Raw genomic sequence first — 27,596 nt, forward strand, 5'->3', positions numbered from 1 at the left:
ATGGCATCACAGCTCACAGCAACCTCCAACTCTTGGGCTTAAGCGATTCTCTTGCCTCAGCCTCCCAAGTAGCTGGGACTACAGGCACCCCCCACGACACCTGGCTATTTTTTTGTTACAACTGATTAGCTGGCCTGGACCAGGTTCGAACACACCACCTTCAGTGTATGTGGCTGGCACCGTAACCACTGTGCTACGTGTGCCGAGCCTCAACATTATTTCTTAATTCATGGGTTGCAGAATGCAAGTTGTGTTAGCAGGAAAGGAAACATTAATCTCCTTGTACAAGTCCATTATACCTCTTGTATGACCAAGCTTATTGTCAATGAGCAGTAATATTTGAAAAGGAATCTTTTTTTTTCTCAGCAGTAGGTCTCAACAATGGGCCAAAACTACTCAGTAAATCATATTGTTAGCATATATGCTTGCCATCAAGAGGTGAAAGAGGCTTATCTTTTGGCCTATCTCAGCTTTAAACACACCTTCACTGAACTTAATCATTTCTGGCTTTGATTTAAAGTAAGAGATGTGATAGTCTTTCTTTTACCTGACACTTAGAGGCCACGGTGCAATTATTAAATGGCCTCATTTCAATATTGTTGTTTTGGGGAAGAGGGAGGCCCAAAGAAAGGGAGAGACAAGGGGGAATAGCTGGTCAGTGGATGAGGCAGAACACACCATTTACTAATTAACTTTGTTATCTCATATGGGCGTGGTTTACAGTGACCCAATACAATTACAATAATAACATCAAAGATCACCATTGATCACAGATCACCATAACAGACATAATAATAAAAAAGTTTATAACATTGCAAGCACACTGATCACAGATCACCATAACAGATATAATAATAAAAATTTGGAAATACTGCAAGCATTACCAAAATGTATAGACATGAAATGAGCACATCCTATTGAAAGAATGATGCCCATAGACTTGCTTGATGCAGGGTTGCCACAAACTTTCCATTTATAAAAAATGCAGTGTCTGCTGATGCAATAAAGCAGAGTGCAATTAAAAGGACATATGCTTGCAATATCATACCTCCTGATTTTCTCCCCCTTTTCAATATGTAGTTTGTCTTGAAATCCATATGGGTTTCCTGGGCTCTCATAATAAAGTACCATAAATTGCATGGTTTAAAACAACAGAATTTTTGTCTTTTTCCTTGGATGGTGCCTAAAGAAAAAAAAATTTTTAAACCCCAGAATTTTATTATCGCTTTTCTGGAAGTTAGAAGTTCAGAATCAAAGTATGAACAGGTCCATGTTCTCTCTGAAAACTCTAGGGGCAAAACTTCCTTGCCTCTCTTCTAGCGTCTGGTGGTTGTTGGCAAGCCTTGGCAAGTAGATGCATCAGACAAATCTCTGCCTCAGTTTTGATCTGGCATTCTCCCTGTGTGTCTGTCTTCACATGGGCTTCTTATAAGGATACCAGTCATTGGATTTAGGGCTCACTGTAATCCATTATGACCTTATCTTAACTTGATTACATCTAAGAAGAGCCACACACTTTGGTATGCTTTATTCCTGCCAAAACTCAGGTTGAAATTTATTACCAGTGTAATCATGCTGAGATGAGGTGGGTCATTAGAAACCTGCCCTCATGAAGATAGTAATGCAATCTCAGGGGAGTGAGTGAGTTCATGAGATGTGAAGTTGTACCTTGGATATACAGAGTTTTTCCATTATTATCACCAAATACTGGATATGTGGTGAACACTGAGAATATAAATGAGTTTGAGAAGAGTCCTTTGCTCTCAGGCTGGGGAGAGAAACCAGAGACTTCAAAAGACAAAGCATCAGTCACTCAGCATCAAATGAGTGTAGGTACTTTCTGAAACCAGGGGCCTAATTCCACCTCTTACTCCCATGCCTTGAGATTCAGGTGTGCTTCCTAAACATGGTATAGAATGAAACAGTGACATGACATGTCATCAATATCAGCTCCTTAACGGATGTGCACATGGTGTGTGATATTCTGTGACAAGTTTGAGGCAGAAAGATGGAAAGGCTTAGGATGACAAATGTCAGCTAAGAGAAGGGCAAGCAACAGGTGGCCAGAAAGGAGGGCCACTGCTGAAGTTTCTTTAAGCCTGGGCAACCTGCTCACCCAGGTTGGGTTAAGCTCAGGCACTGCTCACTTATCTCTGGGGCTTTCTTCCTGGAGATGGGCTAGTCTAAATGAAACCCGATGGCCTTTAGGAGTGCCCTTTGTTGGGAACCTAACCCCCTCCCCAATTTCTTATGTTTATTAAATATCCATAAATTAAGATGTGCACCTTATTTATTATTTGAGATAGAGCATCACAACTGCTTTTACTCCATCAGAAATTCGAAAATGCTAAAACCTTGGGGTCACCTACCCTCAAAATCAAGTGGGGTTTATGAACTCATAAGGTGCTTTACAGTAATGTACTTTTATACACATACATAAAAAATTATAATCACAAATGAAAATAAAGGGAGAGGTGGAAGAAGCTGGCAATAGAAGAAAGATCAAGCAGAGAACAGAAGATGAAAGAAAAGAAGGAGAGAACAGAGAGACAAGGCAAAGAGGAAGCAGGAAAGAGGAAGATGAAGAGAGAGGAAAGGAAATAAAGAAGCAGAAATGTTAGCCATGAGCTAGGAGAGCCTTTGAGAATCTGCCATGTTAGGAGATACTGATCCCAAAGGAACCTATAATACTCAAAATAGTGATGATGACCACATAGTGCCAGCCACTGTGTTGTTACTTAAAAAGATTAGATTACTTTCAATCCTCATAATAATCATAAAAGTACAAATTATTGTCTTCATTTATCTTAGGCACATTCAGAGGGATCAAAGCTGAGGGCAATGTGCACAGAAGTCAAATAGATAATTGTTGACTGACCAGATGAATGACCTATTAAATAACTTTCCCAGGTCACACAGTTGGCAGGCAGCAGAACATGGATTCTAGAAGTCTGTCTTTACTGTAACTTTTCTTTCTGGATTCTCTTTTTCCTGTCCTGCAGCTTGGGGAGGTAATGCTTCTCTCAGTTGCACAGCGCCAGGAACAGGGATGAATTGTGTTGCAAAGTGGCTCTTCCAAGCCCCCTTGGTTCATAATACCCTTGGATTATGCTTTCTGCTTTCTACCATGAAGGACAGACAATACAGAGATATGGGCTGCTATAACTACCACACAACAAAGGCAAGAACATTCCCACAGCCCTGAGAGAGGTACACAAGGCTCTTTCCAGCCTCCTAAGTTTAGAAAGTGAAGAATTCTAGTTCTAACAGAAGCTAAAAGCTGAGGCCCAAGACTACTGACCTGCAGCAAAGCACTGGCCTGTTCTTGAGATACGCAGAATGAAGGCAGAGATCATAATCATTCAGCTGCCAAAATAACATGTCTTAATGTGAAGCAATGTTCCTCCTAAAATTGCTCTAATGCCTAAGCTTCTAAAAGATAACAAAAAAACAGCATCCCTTGGAGAATGGGAGGAGGCAAGTTTACCAAATACCTTAAACTACAAAGAGTCACTTGAAATACTGTAAAATCAGAGCTAGACTGATAAGACTCTATGGTTAATGTTTGATTTATTAATTTTTATATTTAAGGTTCACTTCTGAATACTGTCTTTAAGGAGAACAGGTGTATCTTCAGAAATTCAAAAATTCTCAGAGTATACAGAGTTCCTTCTTTAAATTATCCAATCATGGTTAGGGATGAGGAATTTCCTGAAAGAAACAGCTTTGAAACATCTTGATTGTCAAGACCTGGTAGGCACAACAGTGTAAAGGAGAGAGCTACAAGCTACATTTTTTTCATCTTGATGTGTTCATAGATTAACTAGTGAAAAAGAATGCAGATATAAACTGCATTTGATGTCCAAAGAGCTGAATTATAGTTATAGCTATGTGACCTTGGGTCACAGCCTCTCTAAATTTCTAATTCCTCACCTATATAATAGGAAGAACACAGTCTATTTTACAGGGTTAATGAAGATTAAATGAGACATTTTCAAGATAAGCAACAATACAAGGAACACAAAATTACCAAATGAAGAGCATATGTGGTAATTCTAACCCAAAATATAACAGAACACAGTATCATTTTTCTTTGTTCTGGACACAAGGGAATACTATGGAATCTTTTTATGGTTGTTGTTGTTGGTAAAAAAAAAAAAAAAAGCCTTGCCCTAATTCACTTTATTATTATTATTACCATTATTATTATTATTATTTTTGAGACAGCATCTCACTCTGTCAACCCTGGTAGAGTGGAGTGGCATCATAGCTCACAGCAACCTCAAACTCCTGGGTTCAATCAATCCTCTAGCCTCAGCCTCCCAAGTAGCTGGGACTACAGGTGCCCATCACAATGCCAGCTAGTTTTTCTATTTTTAGTACAGGGTCTCACTCTTACTCAGGCTGGTCTTAAACTCCTGAGCTCAGGCAATCCACCAACCTTGGCCTCCTAGAGTGCTAGAATTACAGGTATAAGCCACCACACCTGGCCTGCCCTGATTCCCTTTTATTATGCCAAACCAAACAGTTTTAAAAGCACACTGTAATATGTACACCATGGAATATTATACAGACTTAAAGAAAGATGGAGACTTTACCTCCTTCATGTTTACATGGATGGAGCTAGAAAATATTCTTCTTAGCAAAGTATCTCAAGAATGGAAGAAAAAGTATCCAATGTACTCAGCCCTACTATGAAACTAATGTATAGCTTTCATATGAAAGCTATAACCCAATTATAGCCCAAGAATATGGGGAGGCGAGGGGAGGGGGGAGGATAGGTAGAAGGAGGGTGATTGGTGGGACCATACCTATGGTTCATTTTACAAGGGTACCTGTGAATCTTTCTAAATGTAGAATATAAATGTCTTAACACAATAACTAAGAAAATGACATGAAGGCTATGTTAACCAGTTTGATGAAAAGAAAACTGGTTTCAGATTGTATATAGAACCAGCACACTGTACCCCATGACTGCATTAATGTATACAGCTATGATTTAACAACAACAACAAAAAATCCACTGTAAAATAAAGCAGATCCACTGACAGAAAAAGGGCTAAGTTAAGAAGGGGGAAGGTGGCAACAGAAAACAGAAGGAGATAAAGATATAATGCAGTAAGGAAAGAAGAAAGAGATCAAAGGTGACAGAAAATTTTAGAGATCATAGATCAGATCAGACTTTGTGTTTGCTCCTGAGTTAGAAGGCATTGGAAAGGCATTGGAGTTAGGCCTAAGAAAGGAGCAAAGAAATGTTTTTAGGCATATGAAATTTTGTTACAAACACCAGTCCACTGCTATACATCCCTGCCAAAGACAAAATAGGAGAAAATGGATTTAAGTTGCAATGAACCAGATGATATCTCAAAGTTCTTTCTACATCATCATATCTAAATACCTAATAATGCAGCTGACATGAAGAATCAATTACAATTGAGACAGGCAAAAATATTCTAGAGTTTTCATTTTAAATCTAGTATTTCATGGCAGGTAAGGATGCAATATTATACACATACACATAAATAACACAATTGCTAAAAATCACATTTTTTATTTTAAAAAAGGTTTCAAGGACACCCAACTTTTTAATGATAAAGTTAGAGCTTCTTGGTTTGAATTTAAAGGCCTCCATAAATGGCCCCAACTAACCTTCCCATTCCCTCTACTCGATCTTTTCCCTAAAGAAACCCTATCCTCTAGCCATGTTGGTTGACTAGCATTGGAGGAAGAGATGCTGCTATGCCTGGAAAACTGACCTTCTGGTCTCAGGTAACCTGTAGAAATGTGTTGGGTTTATAACTACTAGTTAGGCAGGTCCTTAGCCAGAGTCTTAAGAAAATTTAGGAGGAGCTAAGAGGATATAAGAAGGCCTTGAGAATGACTAGGTGTACTTTCTGAAGGACAAGGAGTATCTTTATCCCCATACCATACATACCACTGCAGTGGTGCATCCTTATCGGGGCTTAGAGGATCAAGGAAAAGCACCCCTAGGCCCAGGATCCAGCTATATGAGCCATCTCATGCAGTTTTTAAAGTCTTCACACACATTAAAGAATTCTATATTCTATGACCACTGTTATCTGTCAATTACCATCACCATTCTTACAACTACTCACATTCATTCTTCATTGTCTCTCTTCTCTAATCAAATGAAATAAAATCAATTTCAGTAGAGAATGTTCATCATCTAAAAGTAAATGAGAATGCTTATCTCATTTTTGCTCCACTCCAAATCCTTCAAGGTACAATGCCGGGATCACCTCTCTTGGAAAACTTTCCCAGCTCCCAAGACTATAGAGCTCCCTAACATCTATAAACTTTTTTCACATAAATAAAACACTGGAGCTTCATGCAGGGGTAGACAATCAGCCATGTACACAGGGAACTATCAAATTCCATTTATGCTGCAAAGGGTAAATATCACAAATAATCTGAGCCCTATACATTTTATTCCCCTCTAATGTTCTTGTATCATTGATTATATGAGCCATTCTGCACTTACTATCAAAATATCAGCATTCACAAATCAACAGTTTGGTGATTGGTAAACCAATTCCCTGAAATCATATGCAAAATTTTTTATGTGCATGCATTTTTCCAGGGAAGAGAAGAAATATACATAGTTTTCAACAAATACTGGGAGAAAAAAATCTTCCTCTCAAGAGTTAAAAATATTCCTTTATAAAGTTCTAAGGTCTCTTCATTGAAGAGTATCTGTGTGCTTTTATCTGTGCTCTTCAATGAGTCTGTAGACACAAACTTTACATTCTTTGCATGGCTTACCCTATTGCCAGATGCCTCCAGCAAGCTGAAATATACCTAATAGTTGGGATGCTTTAACTGGAGGAGAAGCCCAAACATGGAAAGTAAGAGACCCTGCACAAGGGTTAGTGCACTCCAAATTGAGAAAAGGGAGAATCTATTACACCCTAGTTTCTAGTTTAAGTTGCATTTAAAAAGATTAAAAGATCAGAACCAAAGAGGATACTGGAGAATATGTTACCACAGGAAAAAGTATAAACTTGTGGGAAGTCACCAAGTAAATATTTTTAAACATCCACAAGTGTAGAATTAAAAATGTAGAATAGAAACATGTTGTTGACAGGGAGTTTTAGTCAAAGGTCAGGAGACTTAAATTCTAGAAGTGGCTCTGCCTCTGTTGACCTTGAGCAAGGTCTTAAACTTTCTGAATTTTAGCTTTCCTAAGTATTGTGGGTGTTGATAAGACCTTAAAATTCTACCATTTTAAAATTCTCTAAGTTTTCAAAAGTTTGTATAGATACAGGGTTAGACATAAAAATAAAACTTGACATTGGTGAAAGGTACAAACTTGCAGTCGTAAGATAAATAAGTTCTGGAGACCTAAGGTACAGCATGGTGATTGTAGTTGGTAAAAATGTATTGTATACTTGAAATCTACTAAGAAAGTAGATCATAGGTATTTTTACTATACACACACAAAACGGTTAATTGTGAGTAGATGGATACGTTCATTAGCTTGTGGTAGTCATTTCACAAGCTCATGAACACATCCTAGAAAAAATGCTGCATACTTCATTTTTTTTTTCTTTGAGACAGAATCTCACTATGTTGCCCTAGGTAGAGTGCCATGGCATCACAGCTCATGGCAACCTCAAACTCTTGGACTTAAGCGATTCTCTTTAGCCTCCCAAGTACCTGGAACTACAGGCGCCCGCCACAATGCCCAGCTATTTTTTGTTGTAGTTGTCATTGTTGTTTAGCTAGCCCGGGCCAGGTTTGAACCCACCAACCTTGGTGCATGTGGCCGGCGCCATAACCACTGTGCTACAGGTGCTGAGCCACGCATACTTCATTGTTCAATATTACTAGAGTCGCTACTTGGCCAAGGAATGTACTTTAAAGGTAATTGTAGTGCTATTCAGCGATGAGCTATGTAGCACTTAAGAAGAATCCAAATTGAGAGGCATTCTCAAAAAAAAAAAAACTGGCCTATACTCTTCACAAATATCAATGTCATGACAAAGAAAGACTGAGCAGCTATTCCAAATTCATGGAATTTAAAGAGTCACAGCAACTAAATGCAATGTGTGATGCTGGCTTATATTCTAGATTGGGGGAACTGACATAAAAAAACACTGTTGGGAAACATGGTAAAATCTGAATAAAAAGTAGTATTATAAGATAGTATCATAATAATTTTAAATTCTCTAAACTTGATTACTTCTCTTCAGGTTATAGAAGAGAATGTCCTTGATCTTCAGAAATAACATCGGTAAAGAGATATCATGTAGGCAACTAACTCTCAAACGGTTTGAGGAAAAATAAAAGTGTATGTGTGTATATACTTATACATATGCATAATGAATGAGAGAGAGAGAACATGCACTTGTTTGCACAAGTGGAGTAGTGGGCAAATCGTGAAACAAATGTTAACAACCAGTGAATCCAGGCGAAGAGGATACAGGAATTCTCTGAACTACCCTCTCGGTATTTCTTTATTTCATTAATCTTTTTAGAGACAAGGTCTTGCTTTGTCACTCAGGCTGGAGCACGGTGGCACAATTATAGCTTATTGTATCCTCAAACTCCTGGGCTTAACTGATTCTCCTGCCTCAGCCTCCTGAGAAACTAGGACTACATTTTCCAATACTTCTATAAGTTATAAATTATTTCCAAATAAAAAGTTAGAAGTTAACATAGATGTTCCCCATTTCTTCTCCCACACCACCACACATATTCTCTTCCTACCTGGTGTCCTCTGTTTCCACTTCTGGTTTCTAGATTCTCCAGCACTGTCACTACTTCCTCCCCACTCTCCAGAGGATACCTCTGTACCCGGGCCTGGAGGTCTCTGGGTAGGATGGTCAGGAACTGCTCCAGCACCAGCAACTCGAGGATCTGTTCCTTGGTGTGCATCTCTGGCCTTAGCCATTGATGACAAAGTTCTCGGAGTTGGGCTAAAGCTTCCTGGGGCCCAGAAGCCTCCTGGTAGCAGAACTGTCGAAAGCGCAAACGGCAGAGCTCCTGAGTGTGGGAACTGCCCTCTTGGGCACTACACACCTGCTCCCAGGTGGGATCTTCCTCCTTCAATTTCACAAAGCCAACTTCATTTTCAAGAGCAGGGCCAGGCAAAGCTTCATACATGTTGAGCTTAAAGGATAGGAAAAGGTTCACTTAGCCGGGGTCTGTGTTTCAGAAATGTATAGCTGAGCATAACTAGTATTAATAATATGCAAATTTTAAGAGAGCCAAAACTCTATGTACTTATATATATATATATATATTTTCAGCTTTAAAAATATGGAATGCTTCACGAATTTGCATGTCATCCTTGCACAGGAGCCATGCTAATCTTCTCTGTATCATTCTAATTTTAGTATATGTGCTGCTGAAGTGAGCACTATGTATATGTATATTTTTGTCCCCATTCTAGGTAAAGCCCAAAAGCTGAACCTACTTACCTCTATTATCAGTGAAATTAATAAGAAGCTGATCTTTAACACTAGAGTGGTTGAGCCCAAAGGTAGGAATGTAAGATATGAAAGAAGAAGGGTTAACAATAAGAATGTTTGGGCTGCTACATGTTAGCTGAGGAGAGGAGTAATTTTACCCATTAAGCTAGATAACTACCTTCAAGGCCAAATAATACAATCTCAGAGGTCATTTGTGTCTGTGCATCTCTCATTGAATATTCTACCCTAAATGTAGGTGTGGTAGACTGTTCCAAAGTCTCCCTACTCAGACATACCACACTCTCGTCAAGAGGTGGAATCTACCCTTCCGTGGAATCTATGCTGGCCTATGACTTGCTTTGACCAACCAAATATGGCAGAATTGAGATAGGGAACTGATAGGTCCTGCTTTAAGTACTGCTTTGGGCATTGCCTAACTGAGTCAGGAAGTCTCAAAACAAAGTGTCAAATTGCTCTGATCAAAACAGGATGGAGGCAGGGCAAGTTCCAACAGGTTAGAACCAAGGTGGTGAAACACCATCCCTACTATGAATATTCCTCCCCTTATTTAGCCTATAATTTAAGTTGTTGCTTAAATAGAAAGGCAATAGGAGCCAGGGAGCCAGTTTTCTTCTGCAGTGAGAACTTGCTTCTGCTCTGTAGAGTAGACTTTTTATAGTTTCTGAGTAAATCTTGCACTCACTTTATATATCAGCTCTCTCCTGAATTTGCTTTTTCAGGAAGCCAAGGAACTACTTGGACTTCAAAAGGTTCCCAGCACCAAAAGTCACATTCTTGACTTTCAGAATGATACTGTAAGAGAAAGTGGCCTCGTGACTCCTGGCACACTGTCATTGACTGCCATGCTGTGAAGAAGCCCAAGCTAGCCATGCAGAAAGTCATGTGAATGAGAACCAAGATACCCAAGCTTAAGCCCAGCTGGGCCTAATGCTCAGATGATTCATCAGCTGAATGCAAGTATATGAGCTATATGAGTAACTCCAGGTGAGATGAGCAGTAGAACTGACAAGTCAACACACACAATCCTGAGAAATAAGTAGCTGGGATTACTTTCAGCCACTAAATTTTGAACTTTTATTTATTTTATTTTATTATTATTATTATTATTTTTGAGACAGGAGCCTCAAGCTGTCCCCCTGGGCAGAGTGCCGTGGCATCTCAGCTCACAGCAACCTCCAACTCCTGGGCTGAAGTGAGTCTCCTGCCTCCACCTCCCAAGTAGCTGGGACCACAGGCGCCCGCCACAACGCCTGGCTATTTTTTTTGGTTGCAGCCATCATTGTTGTTTGGCGGGCCTGGGCTGGGGATTTGAACCCGACACCTTGGGTGTACATGGCTGGCACCTTAGCCACCTGAGCCACAGGTGCCGAGCCACTTTTATTTATTTTTGATATGACATAGGTAACTGAAACAGTATACATGATAGCATCAAGTTCTTTTTTTTTCTCTCCTCTCACTTTCTCCTTTTGTGATCTCAGGCATAATTTCAATACATCTCTACTCCAAGAAGACTCAAATCTCTGGCTCCAATTTGCCTTTCACACTCCCAATCTATACCTTGAAATGCCAGCAACTGTGGGTCTCTCCTGCACTATAATTTCATCACATCCCAAACTGAAATCAGAGTCCCTCAAAACTACATTCACTCTATAATTTCTCCATTCTACTGGTATCATTATCTTCTTCATGCACTCAGTCTTAAAATCTGCCTTTATATACAATCACTCTGAGTTCAGTTAATTCTTCGAAACGCCTCTTGCTACCATTTCTTCCTTTTAATTTCTTTACTATATTTTCATTCACTATTACAATAATTTTCTATGGGGTATTCCTGTCCAACTCCCCCATCCGTTGTCATTGGATTAATATTTCCTAAAGCACAATCCTGACTCCATTCAACAAACCTCCAAAAAATGAATTTTAATTACTCCTTGATGAACTAAATTCAAACTCCACAGGATCTGATCTTTACTGGATTTTACTGATTTGTCACTCAATAAACGTTTATGGAACATCGCATTATTTTGCAGGCATAAAGCTAACTCTAGAATAAAAGATACAGTTCCTATCTATGGTCTCGCTAAATTCATCACCTCACCGCCATGCTGAATACTCAAACTTTTTCTGTTGACTTTATGCCTTCACAGCCAAAACTGCCCTTCTAACTGTAAATTCCCAAGACTACGAGCAAATGACCTATGTAAAACCTTCCCTGGCCACCCCTAAAAACTACTGTTCTGTCCTCTCTAAGCCACACAGGTAGAGATGGGGTGTTGCCACGGAAGCTGTACCGCCCCTCCATCTCGTATTACAAATTCCCCTCCTCGATCCCCACCATTTCTTGAGGAAGAAGGTTTATCTCTACACAGACTCTACAAGCCTGGCGTGTACTGGGTATTCAACAAATATTGATGGACTTCTTGATAAATGCACGCAGACGTACCTGAGATGCCAGTAGCCAGGACAGGTTGGCAGGTCCAGAACGTTATCTGACTGAGATCCCACCCCAGCACCTAGCACAGCGGCTGACACATAACGGGCAGGCAATAGTGCGTCCCTAGTTGTTTAACAGACCAAAAGTTCAGCGACAGTGCACAACAAAGACTTGGCCGACCTCGTGAAAGCCTCCCATGGGAGCGCCGAGGCCCAGGGTTCCACAGTCGGGGTCGCCGGCCGCCTCATCGGAGCCCAGGCCGCGGGCGAGATGGTCTCTCCGGCGCTTCCTGCAGCCAGGCTGGGGCCGAGAGCTGCGGGTGCTGCGGGTCCGGGAGCCTAGTAGCGGCGTTCGGCCGGTTCCGTGCCTCTCTAGGAGCGCCACCGCTAGTCTCTCTGATGCGCCAGGCGGTCCCCTGCTGCCCCCTGCCGCTTGGCCCAGGCCTCTCTTGGCGCCTGCCCGACGCCAGACCCATCCTGATGGCTCAAACGCATTTAGGTAAATCATTTCAGTTAAAAGCCACAGAATGGTAAAGACAAGGTGGAATTTCTTTGGGGGCATCACAGGTTGGTAGAAGATACAGATCAATAAATATTGCAATACAGCAAACAATACAAATTACTTTCTTTTCATTAAATGTGCAGATTATATATGCACAATATAAACTCGAGTTGTATAAAGACTATGAAACAAAAAGTGTCCCACTCCTTAGAGTTAACCATTGTTAGTATTTTGTGTATATCTTCCCAGGACACTACCTGCCACGTGGTAGTACTCAATAAACATTTTGTTTAGTGAATAAATTTGTATCTATGTAGGGGCAAGACACTTCCCCTCAAAATTTGCTGAAAGATCAATTCATAATTAAGGCAGATTAATAAAAGAAAGGATTACCATCTGCACAGGGAAAAATCAGAGTGGTAACCCAGTTTTCTAACGGAATTCAATATCTGTATAGGGGTCTTGTAGAGGGGAAGGGGGATGTTGAGGAGCACAGGGCCTAAACGTTGCTAGGGAGGAGGAGGGGATGGGAGAGAAATAGATTGACTTATATATTATATTAATCTGGGAGACAGGTATTTATGACCCAAATGACTTGGGCCTAGTTCATCTATATTCCCCACCCTCATTTCTGAAATATTTTGAAATAACAGAAGGAGGAAGGGGAGTCAATTGTCCCCTTTGATCTTCTGATACAGTCAGTTCAGTTTATGCAGGTAGAGGGAAGACCTCTTCCAGTGTTTCTTGACCTTCGGTGACCTTCAATTCAAAATATTTATACCAGGGACTCATCTTTTGGGATGAAATTTCCCTAGTTCCTTCACTACATATTTTAAAATACTTATGGGGTCAGAATATAATTTTGCACCTAGCTCTTTTCAGTTACGATAGCTTGGAGATCATTCCATATTAACTTATTCTTTTTTGTTGTTGTTTGTTTTTGAGACAGTCTCACTTTGTTGCCCTTGGTAGAGTACTGTGCCATCACGGCCCACAGCAACCTCAAACTCTTGGGCTTAAGTGATTCTCCTGCCTCAGCCTTCCAAGTAGCTGGGACCACAGCCACAGGCACCTGCCACAATGCCTGGCTATTTTTTTTTTTTTTTTTTTTTTTTAAGAGACGAGGTCTTGCTGTGGCTCAGGCTGGTCTCAAATTCATGAGCTCAGGCAATCCACCCACCTCAGCCTCCCAGTGTCCAAGGATTACAGGTGTGAGCCACCTTGCCCGGCCACATTAACTTATTCTTTAACAGCTAAATAATACTCCATTGCATGATTGTACCATAATTTACTTAACTATTCCTAGTGATGCTGAAGGAGGTAAGGAAATTTCACCCCAAAATATGATTCCTTGGCATAAATAATATTTTAAGTGAACAGGCCATTTTTTATCAGAAAGCACTGGCCTCTCCTCTATAAAACGTGGAGTAACGTGATTTAGAATCAGAAAAGGGGGTGCTGGACTCCTTATCACATAGACCTGGCCCTAAGGTCATTTGATACACTGAGGCAAGAAAAGTAAAAAGCAGAACTAAAAGAGTCTGTCCAAGCCACCCTGTGTAGGCCTCAGCCAAGCCGCAGGCGTTTCTATTGTCTGCGTGTTTCTACCCTGACATACCTGGGGCCTAGATTGTAATCTAGTAACTTCTTTGGGCTTCCATTGCCTTTGAGGGCAGGTGGCCAAAGGTCTCAAGGACACAGGCGAATCTGACTTTCCCCTTGAGGATGATGTCATGTCTCACGCTTTATTTCATGACCCTCACGTGCACTCCCACCCTGAAAAGTGGATAAAAGAGAGGCAAGGGACTGAGTCCGGGGGGGGGGGCTCGGTTTTGGGAAACATGCTGGTGTTCCGAGTACCCTCAGCCGAATAAACCCGCTTCCTCTAATCAACTGGTGCCTAGAGTCTTCCATCTGCATAGGTTTCCTGCTATAATAGGATTTCCTTTTTCTTTTTTTTGAGACTGAGTTTCACTCTATCACCCTGGGTAGAATGCCATGGCGTCATAGCTCACAGCAACTTCAAACTCTTAGACTTAAGTGATGTTCTTGCCTCAGCCTCCCAAGTAGCTGGGACTACAGGTGCCTGCCGTAATACCCAACTGGTTTTTCTGTTTTTAGTAGAGATGAGGTCTCTCTGTTGCTCACGTTGGTCTTGAACTCCTAAGATCAAGCAATCCACTTTGGCCTCCCAACGTGCTAGGATTACATGTGTGAGCCACCACACCTACCTCCTAGTTAATTTTTAAGGACACTTCTGTTTAAGAGTAAAAGGAGGGCTCGGCGCCTATAGCTCAACTGGCTAAGGCGCCAGCCACGTACACCTAAGGTGGCGGGTTCGAATCCCCAGCCCGGACCCGCCAAACAACAATGACGGCTGCAACCAAAAAATAGCTGGGCGTTGTGGTGGGCGCCTGTGGTCCCAGCTACTTGGGAGGCGGAGGCAGGAGACTAGCTTGAGCCCAGGAGTTGGAGGTTGCTGTGAGCTGTAATGCCATGGCACTCTATCCAGGGGGACAGCTTGAGGCTCTGTCTCAAAAAAAAAAAAAAAAGAGTAAAAGGAGACTCTAAAGGAAAAATCAATAAAGGGAATGAACATGATTATTCACAATATCAAGATCTTAAATGACTAATTAAAATGGGAAAAGATATTCAATAGTAAAATATAAAAACCCGGTATTTATCCATTCACCTGTGAACCAAAACAAAATCTTAAGCACACCCCCCCCAAATCAGTGGTTGACTGACCCTCCCCTTGGTCAAGGGGATCCCTGAAAACTGAGTTGCTAGCCATGCTTTATCATGTTCTCTTCCCTCCTTAGAGTTGTCCTATGGGACTCATTAATACGCCTAAGGTTATGCAAGACATACCTGTAGGTCCTCAATATACATAAAAAACCACTTGGGTCTGGGCATACTATACTTCTTCACTGATTAACAAACCCTTACTTAACTCAGCATTCCTTTTTGCTGACTCTGGGTCTATTAGACAAAGCCCAATTCTTTCAGCCAATTGTCAACTAAAGAATCTTTAAACTCACTTATAACTTGTGCCCCCCCTTTGAGATGTGCCACCTTTACAGGCCAAACCAATGTATGCCTTCCATGTATTGATTTATGACTTTCCCTGTAATTCTTGTATCCCTGAAATGTATAAAACCAAACTGCAAACCTACCACAGAATCCACTTGGTCAAGGTTTCTTGGGTGTTGTTCTAGGTCATGGTCCCCATATTTGGCTCAGAATAAACCATTTAAATTATTTTACACAGTATGGTTTCTTTTTCATTGCCACACTTACTGAAAGCTGTCTTGTTTTCTTCTGAGTCCTGGAAATTATGAACAAAGCTATGTTGATGGAAAATAAATTCATTTATGTTCCATATGTACTGAAAGACAGCCTAAAGACAATCTTATACAATATTTTAAATAATTTTGTGCATGAAACAAAGTTTTGACTGCATTTTGACTGTGACATGAGGTCAGGTGTGACATTGTGACTTGTGTCACTAATGCAAGTATGCAGTCCTTCCCAACCCCATCAGAGCTGGACATAGACCCCTTTTCTGGGCCTGAACAGGCTCATAAACCAATTTGATTAGCGTTCCATCTAAACAGGGAAGAGCGCAACACCACAAACAAGATGACATTCCTACACAATGGCAGTTTTAAAATTGACTTCTGCCCACAGGCCTCTGGTGCCAACAGTTATGACATATTTTAGACATACATTCCATTTCTCCAAACCCCACTGCCTGCAGGGAAAGACAACTGCATGTAAACCCCTAAACTGAGAGCCAACATATCCACTTGGGAAGCACTCTGCTGTGCCGTAGGTTTTGTTTTCCTTCTTCTCTTATCTATCAATTAAATCTGTCCTGTTGCTTACTTGTGGTGGTCCGTGAACTCATTCTTTGATTTTCCAGGACCAAGTACCCAGCAGAGAAATTCCAGCAACATAATATGGGTGCTCAAAGTTTCAGATTTTGGAGCATTTCAGACTTTGGATTTCTGATTAGGGACTATAAAAAGATCAGTGGTTTGCTAGGAAGCAGGGGGAGGAAGGGATGAATAGGTGAAGGATAGAGGATTTTTAGGGCAATAAAACTACTCAGTATCTGCAACTATAATGGTGAATAAATATTATAATGTATTTGTCCAAATCAATAAGATATACAACACCAAGAATAAGCCTTAAAGTAAACTATGGTCTTTGGGTGACAGTGGTTCATCAACATAGGTTCATTAATTGTAACAAATTTCACACTGTTAAGGGATGCTGATAATAGGGGAGTATCTTTCTCTCGATTTTGCTATAAACTTAAAACTTCTCTAAAAAATAAGGTCTATTTTAAAAAAGCAAAGCAAACCATTTTACGAACTTTAAACTGTTAAATATTCACAAAGAGAATTCCCAGAGTTGAAGTGGGTATAGAAAACTGGACATCATCACAGACTGCTTATAGGGCATAGAGAAAGGTATAACCTTTCTGGAGGGAATTCTGACAAATGTATCAAAAGTCTTAGAAACTACTCCTACCTTTTGCTCATTGATTTTCATTTATGGGAACTAAAGAAATAAATTCCACCAGGGAGCAAGTTGTACATACAAGCACATTCACAGGAATATTGTTTATGGTGACAGACTATAAATGATATAAACTAACAATAGAGACATATACTACAGAATATGGTACAGATTATATAGAAAACAATCCTCCATGAAGATTATTAATAACCTGTGTGTCTTAATCAGGGATTTGTTTTTGAGGTTTCAAAACTTAAAATCTTTATTAGAAGAAAACAGGAGTATTCCAGGGACTTTTAAGACCAGGATGTAGATGGATTCCAGAAGTTGAAGCCTTAAGTTGCTGCTCCTGAGTCTTTCTGGGCTCTCATAGGATCTTTGCTTTAGAAACTGGTTTCATTCTTTTGCTTCTCTTCATTTGTCTCTTTTTGGTTAAGTAGCCACAGAAATTGTTCCAGCTCTGTATTACTTTTTTTCAAATGCCTAATAAAGACCAATCACAATGTAAAATCAGTATCAACTTCCCATAGGTATCTAAATAGCTAAGTCTGGCTCAGTTCTTCTCTTTATTCAATAATCAGTGGTCAAAGAAGGATCACATGGGAGGCTGCCCACTCCAGGATCAAGGCAGGACTGAATCAGAATGAGGTGGGCAGATGGGCAAACTGACTGTCCTGTTTGCTCCAAATGAAAACCGTTTGTGATACAATTAAAGTCCAATGAGGAAAGCAAAGTGTTTCTTTGTGTTAAAAAAAGAAAGGATCTCAAAATATATATTTTGAAGTTATATATAGCTGGATCATGAAACAAGATTTTTCTTTATATTTTTCAAGTTTTCATTACAATAGAGTTTCTATCATAAACAGACATAATTTAACAGAATTTATGAAGCTAATTATAACAAGGACAATTAGGGTGACTTTTTCTCTTTTTTTTGAGACAGAGTCTCATATGTTGTCCTTAGTAGAGTGCTATGGAGTCACAGCTCACAGCAACCTCAAACTCTTGGGCTTAAGTCATTCTCTTGCCTCAGCCTCCCAAGTAGCTGAGACTACAGGTGCCTGCCACAATGCCCGGCTATTTTTTGTTGCAGTTGTCATTGTTGTTTAGCTGGCCCAAGCTGGGTTCAAACCTGCCAACCTTGGTGTATGTGGCTAGCACCATAACCACTGTACTATGGCTGCTGAGCCTGATTTTCTTCTCTTTCTTATTTTTCAACTACTGTATAATGGTAAGCTATGTAACAACTTTATCAGTTTTTAAACAGAAGAGAGGGAAATGGAGACAGAGGCTTCCCATCCCACTCTATATTTGGATATCACACAATGCTACCCAAACAGAATTGCCTGATTAGTAAAAGATATTGCTGCATACATTCCTCCTGGATTCCTGTCCTCTAAATAGATGTTTAACTTACCTTTAGGGTGATATGGCTGTTTTACGCTGCAAGTGAGACCTTAATTGAGATTGCTATGACATTTGTCCTTTGTTCAATGCTTCTATGATTAAGAAAGAAAGCATTTTTAAATACTTCTCTGACATATATGCCCAGGTGAATATGGATCTTCCCCAAGCAGAATAACACCATTTCCTTTGGACCTGAAGGGAAGAATTAGGTTGTTTAAGGTGTCAATGAATTTAGAATGTTTATACCTGTTCTATATAATCATGGAGAAAGCCAAGATAAGTTTTCCAGATAATAAAGGGAATATAGTTCTTTATATTTTGAATCTTTTTATTTTCATTGCTTTTTCATAATAATAAAGATATTTATGTACTTTTCTTCTTAAACTGAACAAACAGATTTAAACTATAACATGGAGCTAAATGTTTAGGTACCCACCTCAAGCATAGGCCTCACAATATTTAGAGGAAAAATTCCTGCCATCAATGTAATTTTAGTCATAAAGGCAGAATAAAAGATACCTAGTTTTGTGGCTTCCTAAGCAACAGGCTATGACTGACTTTACATGAAATCCTTAAAGGCAGAATAAAAGATACCTAGTTTTGTGGCTTCCTAAGCAACAGGCTATGACTGACTTTACATGAAATCCTTTACTGTCTAAAAAAGTTACAGCTGCTTCTACAGATTTTTGTTCTCCTTTCAAAAAATAGTATTAACGGGTGCTTCTGGTCAGCTTGCACTGGTCAGATTAGAATGGGAAGGAACAGGTAGTGAGCCTGTTATAAATGCCTAATACATTTATTCTCCCCTTTATCCTTAGTGACAAAACTCTAATTTTCAGCTGGGCACTCTATAACCCACAGTAAGGTATACTTTCTAGTCTTCCTTTCCTAAGTTTTGGCCTATGACATATATGCTAAAATATGCTGGGAAAGGCTGCTGAAAGTGAGCTGTTTGAATTTGGAGGAATCTTTTTGTCCTGCCTTTTCTCCACATTTTGCACATGATAGCTAGAGCTTCAGCAGTCATCAAGGATGGATTATCTCTACCTTTTCTATCAAAGAGAAAAATAAATTTTATGAAGTCATTCCTAATTTTTAGTATTTTAAACCATATGCAGCTAAACCTAGTCCTATTCACTACATGAGGGTTCACCAATCTTCCCACACTGGCAGACTAAGAAGTCTTCTCCAGACAGCAGTACCCTATGCAGCTGCTACCAATGCTGATGGCAGTGGTAATAAGTGGTGTTTATCATCCTGGTGATGTGTTTTGGAGTGGACTCAAGTCTTAAGTTTAATATTCTTTATCATTACTATGACATTCTGGTATTCATGATATAAAGATCATAATCTCTTCTCTAAGCTAACTTTGTTTTAACTTTCAAAGAATTCCAGAACAAGCAACATTTTAAAATTTGCATCAATATTAAAGGGAAAAAGTTGAATCTGACATTTATTGAAGTGTTCATGCAGCAGCCACTATACTGGAATTATCAAGTGAAACAGTTGCTACTTGGATTAATTCAGCACTGTTCATTCAAATGACTTATGAAATCTCTTCCATAGTCTCAGTAAAACTTTGGTTTATAACTTGAATGAAATAATGTGGTGGAGATGGGGGTAGGAAATGGTAAAGCTACATGAATCTAACCCTGAAGGCAAGTTCTGTAGTTAACCAGTACAAGGTTATCTTTACTGGGTGGCACCTATGGCTCAAAAGAGTAGGGCACCAGCCCCATATGCTGGAGGGGGTGGGTTCAAACCCAGGCCTGGCCAAAAAAAAAAATAATAATAAGGTTATCTTCACTTTTTAAAATTATGTTATTGATTTTGGGTGAGAGACTATGGGGTCAGTGGGAGGAATGGGGTAAAGCCACTGGGAGAAAATGTTCTCATTAATTTGTACTTTAAGACACCTTCGAGAGCAGTACACATATTTCCAAACAGCATTAGTCTTATTTTATAGGAGCCGGTTGCTACAGGATATGCAAAACTATCAACCTGCCCTTGTTCTGCTTAAGCCCATAAATCTGTGGATTCACTGCTGACTTCAAAGCTGTCACTCACTACTGCTTAGAGATACACAATTATGCATTTAGTATGTTGAAGATTCTGTAGTCCTGCAGTGAAGAATGCTGGTTAGCTTTGATCCCAGAGTACCAACTAGGATGAAATTACTAAAGTCTGGGAGGCCCCTGTGGCTCAGTGAGTAGGGCACCGCCCCATATACCAAGGGTGGTGAGTTCGAACTTGGCCCCGGTCAGCTAAAAGAGCAGTGACAACTGCAACAAAAAATAACCAGGCATTGTGGTGGGCACCTATAGTCCCAGCTACTCAAGAGGCTGAGGCAAGAGAATCGCCTAAATCCAAGAGTTGGAGGTTGCTGGGAGCTGTGATGCCACAGGACTCTATTGAGGGTGACAAAATGAGACTTTGTCTCAAAAAAAAAAAAAAAATTACTAAAGTCTAAAACTGACTTTAAGGAAAACAAAAGAGAGAGAATGGAGGCAGAGAGCCTCCAATCTGGCCCTCCGGAATGCTCTGATGCTAGCATTGGCTACAGTGACTTTTCCTGAAGTGCAGTTTGCTTCAATGTGCCCTCTCTGACGTTCTACAAGTCGAGAACACCTCATCAAGCCAGTTTGTCTTTATGGTGGTATCTCTGATGTTGAAAAAGACCTGACCTCTGCCTGAAGGCTTCTCCACATTTATTACACTCATACGGTTTTTCTTCATTGTGGATTCTTACATGCTGAGTGAGGTGTGAGTTTAATCGGAAGGCTTTCTGGCATATGTTACACTTGAAAGGTTTTTCTCCAGTGTGAATCCTGTGGTGTCGAATAAGGTCTGAGGTCAAACTGAAGGCCTTCCCACATTCATTACATTGATGGTTTTTAGAATGACTATGGATCCTCTGGTGATGGGTGAGGAGGAGGGCCTGACTAAAGGTCTTTCCACACTCCTTGCACTCACAGGGCTCCTCTTGACTGTGAATTTTCTGGTGTCGATTAAGATGAGAGCTGCGCCTAAAGTTCTTTCCACAATGAATACATAGATAAGGTTTCTCTCCAGTATGAATTCTGAGATGTTCCAAAAGGCCTGCATTCTGGCTAAAGACTTTTCCACACTCCTTGCACTGATAAGGCTTCTCACCAAGATGGATTTTCTGATGTCTGACAAGATGTGAACTCCTCTGAAAGGCTTTTCCACACTCATGACACTGATGACCTTTCTCTGGAGAGAGGGTTTTCTGATGTCCAGTAAGGCTAGAGCTCTGACATACTTCAGATTCACAGAGGTTCTCTCCCGTGTGTGCACTCGCATGTTCACTCAGATCCAACTGCTGGATGAACCCCTCCCCACATTCTGAGCATTTGTAGTCAGTCTCCTTGGGCTTGGCTGGCTGCCTTTTTAAGGGAGAGTCCTCATAATGAGTCTCCATGGGTTCAGAGATTTTCCCAGATGACTCCACTCTTCCACAAGAGTCTGTCACTACAACAAGCTTCCCATTCTCAATCCTTGTCTCCTCATCTGAAACATTAAATACATAACACCAATTACTTGTTTTTTGATGCTTAGGGAAAGGAATCTACTAAGAGGAAAAATTTAAATCAGGCTATGTATACAAAATAAAAATGCTGTGGATGCTTTCGTTTATACAAAATATATATGAAGTGACACACAAGTAATTATTAACTGTAAAATGCCTTTGGAGAAGGATGGGGGATTGTAGAGGGAGGTCACTTATTTTAAATAGTTTAAATTTTATCATATGATTTACACCAGACACACAGAATCTAGCAAATAATCAAACCAATTATTTTAAAGGGCATGACTGTTTTTCCTGAAAATGATTTGTCACATGGAAATTAAAAAAGCTATGTTAATCAAGGACCCTGGAGCCAATAAGAAAGGGATAACATTTTAATTGCAAATAAAGAAATGTAGGCAAGAACAAAAAAAAAAAAAAGAAATGTAGATGTGCTGCCAATTTTATCACTGAGTAACTGTGGAATCTTACAAAGGTAATCTTAATCTGCTGGGCTCAGTGTTCTCATCAATAAATGAAAAACACTGGACCATAAAACCTTGAGAGTAACATGAAGTTCACAAAAATGCCTTGGCCTTTCCTGACATCCTTGGACAGCACTAATTGTTTTTCTATGTGGTTCAACACAGTTTTGTTTTTTTTAATCACAATGCTGTAAAATTGTTCTTATGTCCATCTCTCCCTTCCCCCACCACCAACCCCCAACATTCCAAGCAACTGTGAGCATATGCAAAGCAGACTTTGTTTTCTCTAGGAGCATGAATGGTGATGCAAAGTCAGAATGGGAGAGTAAAAAGGAAACTGGAGAGAAAAACAGATGAGGGAGACTCTAAGCAGCACTAATAACAAACTAATGATGGTTAATCAGTGTAAGCAAGATAAAGGCAGCAGATACTACATAATTAAAAATAGAGTTGAGCCTACCTGTAATCCTCCCACTTTGGTAGGCTGAGGCAGGAGGATTTCTTAAGCTCAGGAATTAAGACCAGCCTAAGTGAGACCCTGTCTCTACTAAAAATAGAAAAATTAGCTGGGGTCATGGCATGCGCCTGTAGTCCCAGCTACTCAGGAGGCTGAGGCAGGATGATCACTGGAGCCTATGAATTTGATATTACTGTGACCTATGGTGATGTCACTGCATTTTACAACAACAACAAGGGCAACAGAGTAAGATTCTGTCTCAAAAAAAAAAAAAAAAAAAGCAGATTCTAGAAACAAGATAAAGCCCCTGAACTATCAGTCTGGCCAAGAGAAAAAGAGAAGTAAAACAAAAACTATGTTCTATAGCAGAAGAAATCTTAAACCTCTAGAAGCACTGATAAGGAAACTAACTCAGACTTGGGAGACTTATGGAAAGGTAGAGAAAGTGATATCTATGATAAGTCCTGATGGATGAGGAGGAATTAGTCAGGGGCAATGAGAAAAATACATTACAGATAGAAGACACAAGGCAGGACAGGCTCAGAAGAAAGAGTAAGGAGTAAATGGGAAAGAGAATGTATCTTGTCCTGATGGAAATACACACTGTGAACATTTAGGATAAAGGGTCACCACCCCAATTTGTCTAGGAATAAGGAAATTCCCGGGACATGAAACTGTCAGAACTAAAAGTCTCAAGAAAACTAGGACTTGGGAAGACATGTTTTCTCAAGAAAACATGAAGCCAGAACATGCTATATGAACCTGTGTTAATGGCTACTGGGAACTAATAAAGATGATTTTTTTTCTTATTTTTATTTTTTACTGTTTACTATGGAATTTTTCAAACATTAAAAACAGTAGAAAAAGTACTATTACCCAGCTCCTGAAAGGTTTTAAGGAAGACAGAAACATTAATGAATTTGTGTTTAAGTGACAGAAATTGAACAGGATATAACTTAACTTTAATGTAAGTACTAAGGTGATACTAAAGTAAAAAAAAGAGAGAGAGAGAGATTGCACCAGACTAGAAAGAAGAAAAGAAAAACATAAGGAATAGAAATTAGAAAGAGGATTTCAGTGATAAAGAAAGTACAGTAGAACAAAGCAAAAAAATTCAGGTCACATTTAGAAAAAAAAAGATATTCACAATAATTTGAAGGAGATAAGAAAAAATGAGTAATGAAGCATATGGTTGGAATTGTTTGCCTTTTGTGAGATACTAGCACTACATTTTTAAATTTATGCCTATAGTAAGGAGAAAAGAGCAGGGTGAAGGTCCAGATTCCCTTTCTACACTTTCCATAGTCTTTTGTGTAACTAAAATGTTTGGGGTAGCCGGGTACAGTGGCCCATGCCTATAATCCTAGCACTTTAGGAGGCCAAGGCAGGTGGATTGCTTGAACTCAGGAGTTCAGGACCAGCCTGAGCAAGAGTGAAACGCTGTCTCCCTGTCTTTACTTAATACAGAAAAATTAACCAAGCCTCGTGGTATACATCTGTAGTCCCAGCTACTTGGGAGGCTACGGCAAGAGGACTTGAACCCAGGAGTTTGAGGTTGCTATGATGCCACAGTACTCTACCCAGGGCAACAGAGTGAAAATTTGTCTCAAAAAAAAAAAAAAAAAATTGGGTGATAGAAATCTTGTACCTTTTTTTTTGAGGCAGAGTCTCAAGTTGTCACCCCGGGTAGTGTGCCGTAGTGTCACAGCTCACAGCAACCTCAAACTCTTGGGCTTAAGTGATTCTCTCGTCTCAGCCTCCCAAGTAGCTGGGCCTACAGGCACCCACAATGCCTGGCTATTTTTTGTTACAGCTGTCATTGTTGTTTAGCTGGCCCCGGGCTGGGTTTGAACCCACCAGCCTCGGTGTATGTGGTTAATGCCCTACCCACTGAGGTACGGGCACCACCAAGATGACCATAATTAATTCCCATTTGTGAAAATTTATTGACATGTACACTAACAAAGAGTGAATTTTACTGAATGTAAATTATACTTCAATAAACCTGACTTAAAAACAAAAACAAAACAAAAAGGTGCTGAGTGGGGCCTCAGAGGGAACTGAACAGCCCCACCATCTCTCACACACAAGAAGATGCAATCCAGTTCTTACCCTTCTCTTTCTCAGGCTTTGAAACTTCACACTCAGGCTGAACCTGCTGCTCTTGAACCACTTTCAGTGGGGCTATCTCTTCCATATGCAATTTTTGTTTCTTTGTGTGGTCTGGATCCTAGGGACAATTAGGTACATGTAGGGAAAATTAGGCACATGCAGGTTTAGGAAACAACTGTTCAGAAAACCAATAAAGTGTTAGGAAACAACAAAGAGAGACTCCAGAACGGCAGAGAAAAGAGATTCAAGAATCTGAAGCAGGGCGGTGCCTGTGGCTCAAAGGAGTAGGGCACCGGCTCCATATGCTGAAGGTGGACTGGTTTAAACCCAGTCCCAGCCAAAAACTGCAAAAAAAAAAAAGAAAAGAATCTGAAGCATAGTCAGTTTCCTCCCAGGAAGGGACAGGTAAGCTGAAGATAAGATATACTGAAAGGAACAGTGAGACTGGAAAGAAACGGAATAGTTTAGCAATTTTCCTCCCAAAGGTGAATTCACATTCACCTATCTGGCAAGAGATGTCAATTTCTGCTTTCCTACAAAAGAAGAGCACATCTGGCCCTTACCTGTTGTCCTGATTTTCCAAGCTCCAGCTTCAAATCCTCCAGAACAACCATGTCCTCTCTGTTCTCTGGGGGATGCTCCTATAAGTGGGCCTGAAGCTCCTCAGGCAGAATGGTCAGAAACCGCTCCAGCTCCAGGATCTGCTCCTTGGTGTGGGTCTCAGGTTGTGGCCACTGATGGCAGAGCTCCAAGAGCCATCTCAGTGCTTCTTGAGGTCCTGTGGTCTCTTCATCACACAACTGCCTTAATTGTTTGCACAATGGCCTCTGCTGTTTCCTTGAAGCTTGAATTCCTGTTCCCAAGTAGAATTGTGATCCTCCCTCACTACCTGAAGCCCCTCTTGCTTCAGATTCAAGGGAGCCAGAGAATGAGAACTCACCAATGCTGCTGCCATCCCCAGCTTCATAATGCTCTCTTTGTTTTAGAGAAATTTCTTTTGACTATATCCTCAGGGATACTCCTAAAAATATAACAAGAATCACAGAAACAATAATAGTAGTAGTAGTAAAATAGTAATAACCCTTTCTTGGGTTTATACATTTCCTGTAATCCATTTATTTTCTCTCCAAAACAACCATTCCTAAACATACATGTAAAATGAAAGAAAGAAACAAACAACAACCCTATTTTACAGAAGATTGCCAGGTAATATAAATGGAATAATAGATTTTAAAAATCATCATCTTTAGCCCTCAAAATGATTCAGTCAAGGACTGTAAATGTTGCTAAAACCACTAAGAAAAGGGAATGAGGAAGAGAAGGTTTTCATAGTCTCAAAGAATCACCACACTGATTGCTTATTAATTACAAAGGAAAAAATGGTATCTGGCAGTCACAAACTTAACCAAAATGATCAAACTTAGCAACATCAATAGTAATACAATTGACATCATGGGCTTTATTATCTGTGTAACATTTTTACTAAAAATATTTAACGTGAATCTAATAATGAGGAAACTTTCAGATAAATCCAGAATGTAGCTCATCTACCATATACATGGACTCTTCCAAACAGTGAATTTTAAGAGAATAAAAAGAGGGTATGGGAGATTATTTTTTTTTTTTTTTTGAGACAAGCCTCAAGCTGTCCCCCTGGGTAAGGTGCTGTGGCATCACAGCTCACAGCAACCTCCAACTCCTGGGCTCAAACAAGTCGCCTGCCTCAGCCTTCCAAGTAGCTGGGACCACAGGTGCCCGCCACAATGCTTGACTATTTTTTTTTTTTGGTTGCAGCCGTCACTGTTGTTTGGCAGGCCCGGGCTGGATTCGAACCCGCCACCTTAGGTGTATGTGGCTGGCGCCTTAGCCACTTGAGCCACAGGTGCCGAGCCGGGAAGGTTATTCTTTAGATTAAGGAGCCACAACTAAATGCAATGTGTGAAATCTGGTTTTTTCATTAAAAAAAAAGTTACAAATTTTGTTGAAAAATTCAAATATCTGAATATGAAAGATGTATCAGAATGGAGTAAGGAAACTACAACTCAGCAGACCAAATAGAGCCTGAAGCCTGTGGAGATCGGGCCAGGCCATGAGGTGGCAGAGCCCCCATAGGCTGGGGAACATTCCGGGAATGAATCTCCAACTGCTTCTCCTCCTTTCCCAAAACAACCATATTCCTTTCTTCATGCTCCCCCTGGCAGAAGTCATGTAGCTCTTTTCTAGTTAATTTTTAAGACCTGTGCAGAAATCCTTGTTATCTTTCTCTTTTCACTTCTTACCATATGTTAACAAAGTTGCGTAGAAATCATTAACAGGATGATTTATCTTTATTAAAGTCATTTACATTTTCTAATCATGCTATAATACCAAAGATATGGCTTCTCTCTATGCTACTTCCCAATATTGTCTATGCTACTTCTCTGTAATGAACCCTGTCAAAATACCATAAAATAAAGCTGATTTTGTGCTTTGGTGCTGGCTGCAGGCATCAGCTCAGACAGATCTCCTGATCCCATCTTTCATCTCTGTGTCTTCTCGTGTTGTATTTTCCTCAATCCCCACTACTTCTACTCTGGTTCCCTCCCCTTCCCAGTGCTGGTTCAGGAAAGAAGCCTATTTCTGTTTTTCTTTACTGGAATACAGCTTTACCTATTTGTTTAAATATCATTTACATCTGCTTTTTCACTAC

The 27,596-nt window shown here is 40.1% G+C and overlaps 2 protein-coding genes and 1 non-coding gene across 3 annotated transcripts in view; all 3 read right to left on the reverse strand.

Moving 5' to 3' along the window:
- Positions 1 to 11,961, reverse strand: part of PGBD1 (piggyBac transposable element derived 1) — a 23,050-nt gene extending 11,089 nt beyond the window's left edge. The window contains 4 exon segments of the mRNA XM_023508102.1: positions 2,117 to 2,183; positions 3,302 to 3,366; positions 8,731 to 9,132; positions 11,899 to 11,961. Of these exon segments, the coding sequence (XP_023363870.1) occupies positions 2,117 to 2,183; positions 3,302 to 3,366; positions 8,731 to 9,126 (528 nt within the window). The 5' untranslated portion in view covers positions 9,127 to 9,132; positions 11,899 to 11,961.
- On the reverse strand, positions 9,277 to 9,383 carry LOC111722174. The gene has a single exon (XR_002771092.1). It is a non-coding gene; the product is annotated as a U6 spliceosomal RNA (small nuclear RNA).
- An 8,940-nt stretch (positions 11,962 to 20,901) lies between the features above and the next one.
- On the reverse strand, positions 20,902 to 25,862 carry ZSCAN26 (zinc finger and SCAN domain containing 26). The gene is given in 4 exon segments (XM_023508095.1): positions 20,902 to 21,855; positions 24,908 to 25,025; positions 25,471 to 25,733; positions 25,736 to 25,862. Coding segments are annotated over 4 exon segments (1,407 nt in total). The 3' UTR covers positions 20,902 to 20,956.
- Between the last annotated feature and the right edge of the window lie 1,734 nt (positions 25,863 to 27,596).

The sequence above is a fragment of the Otolemur garnettii genome, unplaced genomic scaffold (assembly GCF_000181295.1).
Source record: "Otolemur garnettii isolate 467f Iridium unplaced genomic scaffold, OtoGar3 scaffold00223, whole genome shotgun sequence".
Lineage (NCBI taxonomy): Eukaryota > Metazoa > Chordata > Mammalia > Primates > Galagidae > Otolemur > Otolemur garnettii.